General features: G+C 37.3%; 1 protein-coding gene across 1 annotated transcript; it reads right to left on the bottom strand.

The window, feature by feature from the left end:
* Positions 1-2,853: 2,853 nt before the first annotated feature.
* LOC111299310 (uncharacterized) lies at positions 2,854-7,071 on the bottom strand. Its single transcript, XM_022894423.2, has 4 exons — positions 6,910-7,071; positions 6,647-6,688; positions 3,856-6,513; positions 2,854-3,433 (listed from the first exon to the last, which is right to left on the bottom strand). The coding sequence occupies exons 3-4, from the start codon at positions 6,425-6,427 to the stop codon at positions 3,063-3,065; spliced, it is 2,943 nt and encodes a 980-aa protein (XP_022750158.2). The 5' UTR covers positions 6,428-6,513; positions 6,647-6,688; positions 6,910-7,071; the 3' UTR covers positions 2,854-3,062.
* Between the last annotated feature and the right edge of the window lie 286 nt (positions 7,072-7,357).

Below are 7,357 nucleotides of genomic sequence, written 5' to 3'. Positions count from 1 at the left end.
ATGCTCAATTTCATGGATGCTGGCCTGCAGGCTAAGCATGGAATAACAAAAATGTCAGCAAATATTTTTAGAAAAAGGAAATTATAGCAATAGATTGGTCAAACTGGAACTGCCCAAGCACCCCACTTTTCATTTCTACAAATCAAACTCCATAGATTGTGTTAAGGGAGTTGTTGTTGAGATATCGAATGGGACACACGTGTATCCAATTACTTTTTTCTGCATTAAAACTCGAAAACAAGGAAACAGCTGTCTTAGAACAAAGAAACAAATATGAAGAGTGTTTTGTTTTTGTGATATGTGAAAGAAAACTTTTGAAGGAGAAAAGAGATAGAGTGGGAAAAACGTTCAAAGAGATATCGGCACCTTTTCCCCATTGAAGCAAAGAAAAATTTAAAAAGAAACTAAGTTGGAGAAAAAAGGAGCTTTTTGAATAGAAGAAAGTAACGGAAGAGCCTTTTGCATGGTCTCCAAGAACCATAATTATTGATATCTTGAGGCTTTTAAGATAATATTTCAAAAATCATCTCTCTTCCAGCAAAACTGAGCTGGTTTGCTCCTCGAAATGTCAGCTAGTTTTATATTTTTATGCTTAGACTGATCTTTAGTAATGGAATCTTCTAACAATGTGACCTCTGATCCCCCAATGAGTTCTGATTGAGTAAAAGAGAAAAAGGGTTGTTGTCAATACCATCATTGCTTGGAGGGAATGGAAGTGAAAAAGAACAAAAGAAAAACCCCTCAGCATCATCATTACCACATTGCAAGCAAAAGTTGGTCACAAGAAAGGTTGTGGCCAGGCCCTGGAGGGAAAGAAAAGAGCCCCATCTAAATTGCCCTCTTCTTTTGACCCCTAGTGGAGTATACGAAAAATTAACTTGATGCCCTTTGAAAATTTGTATTGATTGATATATGCCCTGTTCAATGCAGTTTCTAGAGTTTCTTTCTTCTTTGTCTTGTTTAATTGAAGTGGAATACTAAAAAGAGTACTGCTTAATCTAGATTTGAATGCATATATATCTTCATATGTCTCAGTTCCAGCATTCATATTGAGATTCACAATAAATAATGATCAAAGGGAACTTAGGATTTGCTTGTTCCCTGTTGCTTTATGATTCACTGCATATGATTTCGTCATAAAGTTTGTATCTAATTAAATTAAATTAGTACTCCATCATAAGGCGGACATGAAATCCTGATAATCACATTATGCAATGAAATACTAAAAATCCTTTGGCCATCGTCTATGAAGTGTCAAAGAACTCTTTGTGCCTCAATGCCACAGCTAGCTTTTTACATGCAGCTATGTGATTGTAACATAGTCGCAATTGGCCATTTGTAACCATTCCAAAAAGACTGTTCCGACAATTGGACAAACAATATCATCAAGCCATCAGGATTTTAGATTTTAGTACAGTGGTCCCCCTTCAGCATGAGTAATGTTCCTGTTTTCTAGCTCTTTGACCTAACCGGCTGATCAGGACCTTTCACCTGCTGTGGTCTCTTCTCAAATTGAGTAGTTTACTAGGGAAAATAGACATCTGCGGGGCGTGAACCAAGCCTTTACTGTCCTTGAAAGCAAAGTTTCACATGCAAAGCCACAGACATTATCTGATAAAATCAATCAAACTCTAAAAGGGTCAAACGTACTCCTGTTCAAAAACTGTAAAGCCCAATATTTCTACATGTAACTTGGCGACCAATTCGCTTAGTGAATTGTGAAATTAACTTTTGACTTTTGGTGTCAGCTTGAGTTATATTAAACAAATTTAATTGGCAGAAACAACAAACAAGGCGTGGCCCTATGGATAAGAACCGAGGATCTTAACCAATCCTTGTTAGAAATCAAAAGCCCACTCAAGAATTACAGTAAAGTCAACAATTTGATAATTACAAATGTGAAAGTGAATTAGTTTAACTCAGCAGTTTTGCTGGGTTATTGTACCCATTCCCTGCTATAATCCAATGTCACGAGAGAGAATGTAAGATTGTGAGGTGGAAAATTTTGAGCCCATCATCATGATGAAACAAAACAGAAGAAAGAGTTAGTTGGCAGAGTAGAGGAATTGGTTTGAGCCTAACATTACAAAAAGAAGTGTAAAGAAAAGGGACAAAATACCTAGAAGAAAAACGGAAGACAAAAAGAAAAGCGGAGGCGGAAGTAGGCCATGATGTTTTAGTCCAAACCCATGTGAATTCTAATCCTATACGCCATTTCCATGTTTAAAAACAAGCTGTAAAAGAACATAATTAAAGACAACAATGCGGTGTGCATATCAGCGATTCATATATATATATATATATATATATAATGGTGGGAAAGCAAGATGTTTGTATAATAATATTCTCCTTCATCCAAAAAATGAAAAGAATTCTCAATAATTTTCTCCGCATGAGAGAAAGATCAGTCAGGTCTTTCAGTGGATATCCACTTAATTAATTGCTAGTAAGCATATAACTAGGATTCCCACCAAACATTAATTTTAGATTTAAGGTCATATAATTAGGGAAAGACTTAGACGAAGTATTTTAGTAAAAGTTTGCGAAATTTTTTTGTTAAAATCGAAAATTTAAACCAATAAATTAAAAGAGCTCACTGTGAGGAAAATAGGCTGAGGGGTTAGGATCGAGACACACAGTTTAAGATTTCTATCTGATTTTTTTGCATTCTGAGAAAAAACAGGCAATCCACTCCACCTTTCTCTGGCCCTTTATTTACCAGGGTGGCTCATCAGTGGATGTTTACTAGCAACTTAGACCATGAATATTGAGTCATAATCATAAGCCATAAAAGTAGTGAAATGATGAGATAGGTTAGAAAGAGAAGATCTTGAGAGATATATCTACTATCTCTGAAGAAAAAAACTGTAATTCATATAATGGCATTTAGTGTATCTACATTTTTACACTCATCATTAGTATGTATTCAACATACCATCAAACAAAAGTGACAATCATTTTAATATCTTAACTAGAAACCAAGGTGGGGAAAAAGAGAAAAGAAAATTAACCCAAAAAATGAAAATTCTGAACAAAATCATGCTATATTATTATTAGAAAGCCTAAACAGATGAAGAAAATTTTAGGCCTGCAGGGACACAAGAAGTTATTCTGAAAGCAGATTGTAGGGTTTTGGAAACGTCGGTTGCGGAAGGGCGAGCAGTGGGGTCACCGGCCGTGCAATGGAGAGCTAGATTCATGGTCGCAACGATCTGGTTCTCGTTGTTGTTGGATGCATGGCCCCTGATCATGGGATCAACCCACATATCAAGATGGCAATCTGAGTAGCAATAGCGGGCCCACTCCACCATGCTCTTGCGCTGCACTCGAAATTCAGCATCCGCAGGACTTTTTCCCGTCAACAATTCAATCAGAATGAGGCCGAATCCATAGATATCACTCTTTTCTGTCATATCCTTGCTTTCTCTAGCTTCTGCCAACAGAAGGAAACATAGAAAAACTACAGATTAGCAAAATGTGCACGTGCATGGATTTGTAGAATAATAGCACTATAGTAGTGGTAGAAATATTATTCCGGGCCAAGCTATATTGCTATATATGTGCTACCACCATCGAAAAGGTCTTTTAAAACCGTAATGTTTGCAACAAAAAAAATTACCAAACTAATTCAAATAATTTTTTACAGTAAAAATTACTTTCAACGGCCATGCTAAATGCTTTAAAAACGCTTTAAAGTTATCGTTTGAAGCATCTGAGAGGCAGACATAATAATATTTGCCAAGAAAAAATTTTCATATGCGACAGAATTGAATAATTAAGCTGATGCACTATTGCTTTTCACAGTTAACAGGGAAATTTCCAATTTCAAAAGGGTACTATATATTATTCATGTACCTGGGGAAACGTACGATGAAGAAATGAAGCGCTTGTTTTCTATGCAAACCAGCCCAGGAAGGGTCCATCGTAGCCGAGGCTCGTCTTTTCCATCGATGATAACTCTCTCTGGTGACATGTCTCCGACGAGTATGCTTGGCGAACAATAAGAATGCAAAAACCGTAGAGCTTTTGCAATCCCAGTTGCAATTTTTCGCCGCCTTTCCCAGCTTACGTTGTGAAGGATTTCACTTAGACTTTTCCCTTCTATGTACTCGTAAACCGAATATGCGCCATTATCTGACCGACATATTCCAATTAATTTAACAATATTTGGGTGCTGAAGCTTGCCAAAATGTGTGATTTCAGACCAAAAACTTGATGGAATTGAGCTGACTTCGTTCATTTCTTTCACGACGAATTGCAAATCATTTACAACTGATTTGCCTTTGAATGACTTGCCTTCCCTGCCTCTGGAAATAACATTTGCTTCTTTGACAGATAGAATAATATCATCAATTGTTACTGACTTCGAAACCTTGGAATCAAAGAATTGCAATTCCCATATTCCATCTTCATTTTCCACTCTTTTCAGCTCCAAATTGTTTCTTCCTCGAATGAATATGAAGCCAAAAGCAGCAACAGAAAACAACACTAAAGCAGCGAGAGTCAGAGAGCAAGCAACAAAAAACCACCAAGCCGGATTCTTGACCTTTCTGCATGGCGGTAAACCGCTTTTATCATCTCCTCCGCAAAGATCATTACCAGCAATTGCACTTGCATTTATAGCAAGAAAGGCCCCTGTAGATGGTAACTTGCCATGTAAATGGTTGTAAGAAATATTCACTTGAACTAGCGGTTCCAGTTTCCCCAACTTTGGTGGTACTTCACCAGATAATTGATTCTGCGACAAATCAAGCTGACCAAGAACTGGCATTTCAGCGAAACCAGATGGAATTTGGCCACTGAGTTGGTTATGGCTTAAGTCTAGACTCACAAGCTTCTTGCATGAAGATAATTCCTCGGGGATTTCACCGGTCAGCTTGTTTCCACATAGGCTTAATTGCATTAGCTCTGATAAGCTCCCAAAACTACGTGGAATATTACCTGAAAATTCGTTTCCTGACAAGTCCAAGTCCTCAATCTTCTCGCTACCAAATGAGTGAGGCAACTTCCCTGAAAATCTGTTTCCTGCCAAACTCAACATTTCAAGTGACGGCATGTTCCATGTTTGCTCTCCGATGTTGCCCCAGAGATTGTTGTTTGAGAGATCCAAGAAGTATACGAGAGGCAGTTTTGTGAACTCAGAGGATAATTGGCCTGACAGACGATTGCTTTGAAGCCTTACTCGCTGCAAACTTTTGCAAGTGCTCAAATTCTTTGGAATCAAACCTTCAAGTGAATTTGAGAAGAGAATGAGCTTAAAAAGACGACCCGAGCTGCAAAGTCCGTCGGGTATACGTCCCGTGAGATTATTAGTGGAGAGGTCGAGAATAGTGAGATTATTATGTCTTCCAAGACTTTTCGGAATCTCACCTGACAATCTGTTGGACCAAAGCTGAAGGACTTGAAGACGAGGCAAAGAAGTTAAAGCACTTGGAATTTTACCCGTAAAGCTGTTGCCGAAAAGATGAAGAATCTCCAGGTTTTGCAACTGAATTATGAGTTCTGGGATCTCACCAGATAATGAATTATCACTAAGATCAAGAGAAACCAGCTTTTTGAGTCCAAAAATGGACTCTGAAATTGAACCTGTAAGCTTATTTTGGTAAAGGAAGAGATACTGAAGATCGCCGAGGTTTCCGAGGGAGGACGGGATTTGACCAGTGAGGTTGTTGTAGACAAGATCAAGATGATTCAAGGAAGTTAACATACCAATTTCTTTCGGAATTTCCCCGGAAAGATTGTTATAGCCCAAGTATATCCACTTCAAGCTCTTCATTTTGCCTAATTCATGTGGAATTGGCCCAACTAATTGGTTTGAAGCCAAAGTCAAGAACTGCAAAGTAGTGATGTTTGATATCGAGATTGGAATTTTCCCCACCAAAACATTTCCACCGAGATCAAGGAATTTTAGACTATAAAACGATCCGATTTCTTGTGGAATTTTCCCGGAAAGCATATTGTTTGAAAGATCCAATACCTCAAGGCGGGAAATGGAACCACTTGGTATTTGACCGGTGAAATTGTTGTTACTAAGGTTGAGAAATCGAAGTGAAGAGGAAGAAAATATATCCTGAGGAATTTCACCGTAGAGCTGATTGCTGGAGAGATTTAAAGTTTCAATAAAAGGCAAATGGAAAATTGATGAGGAAACTAATTTCCCGGATAAGTTTTTAGCAGAAAGATCAACTGTTTCAACATGAGACAAATTATTGCAAGTGATACCTTGCCACTGGCAAACAGTGGCAGAGGAATCCCAGTTGGACACGAAACCAGAAGGGTCGTGGATTGAAGACTTGAAAGACAAAAGAAGCTCAAGTTCTTTACCATGATCAGATTCAGACACGCCAAAATTGAAGAACATGAACATGAACATGAACATGAACTTGAACAACACTACTGAATTTGCTTTAGCTCCTTCCTCGGCCATCTCTACTTGGTGATATGTTATGATTCTATTGCAACATCCAAGAAAGATTTCAGAGTCCCGACTGATATGCCTCCACCAAAGATGATCTTTGATATAATCCCACGGATTCCAAGTCGTTTGAAAAGGCAAAAAATTAAAGAAAGAATTACAATAACATCCGATTATTCATCTTTTGTGGTAGAAAATTGAAAGGAATAAGAAAACCAAAGAATAACTTACAATATGTGCATGAATCTATACTCAAATAAGGCACTCTAGATCCTGCACCAAATTACACCAAGCAAAAAGAAGTGAGATACATGTAATAAAGGAAGAATACTTGAATCATCATAATCCATTATGAAGAATCATTTTAACAGTTTCAAATGATATAATTGTTAGTAATTAATAAAGAACATGCATCACATGAACACTTTTTTGCTAAGGAAAAATTTAAATCCAAAAAAGCAATAAAAAGATTGGTGAAACGTCCAGTAACGTACCTAAATTTAATCATTAGATTACAGTAAAATTTCAAATATTAATGGGATTTTGTCACAAGAGTGAATTTTTTAAAAAAATTTGGATTAAAAAAAGAAATTAGGAAGAGAAAGGAGGGTTTTTTTTTTTTTTTTTTGCAACTATTGAAGTGAGGGTGGTAGGGTGAGAGAGAGTGAGAGATTTTGAGTGTATAAATAGATGGCAGTTGGAAGGGAAAGGGAAGTGGGCATTGAGTTAGGAGTTAATTACTAGATTGCAACTTGACTTGCCTTTGAATGATGTTTGAAACACAAACTGTAGAAAGGGAAAACAGGGACAGATGTTGGAAAAGCCTCTGATTTTGTCGGATATTACCAAAATGCTGTTTTGACTGAATTGGGATAGGGACAAGGATTTCTGTAACCGTTGAAAAGCTTTGATCAAAATTATTTACTAGAATGTGACTGACAC

The sequence above is a fragment of the Durio zibethinus genome, chromosome 18 (genome assembly GCF_047325235.1).
Source record: "Durio zibethinus cultivar Kanyao isolate XHJ-2024 chromosome 18, ASM4732523v1, whole genome shotgun sequence".
Classification (NCBI taxonomy): Eukaryota; Viridiplantae; Streptophyta; class Magnoliopsida; order Malvales; family Malvaceae; genus Durio; species Durio zibethinus.
Note: the sequence above shows the minus strand (reverse complement) of the source record. Positions and strands in the feature narration are given on the sequence as shown.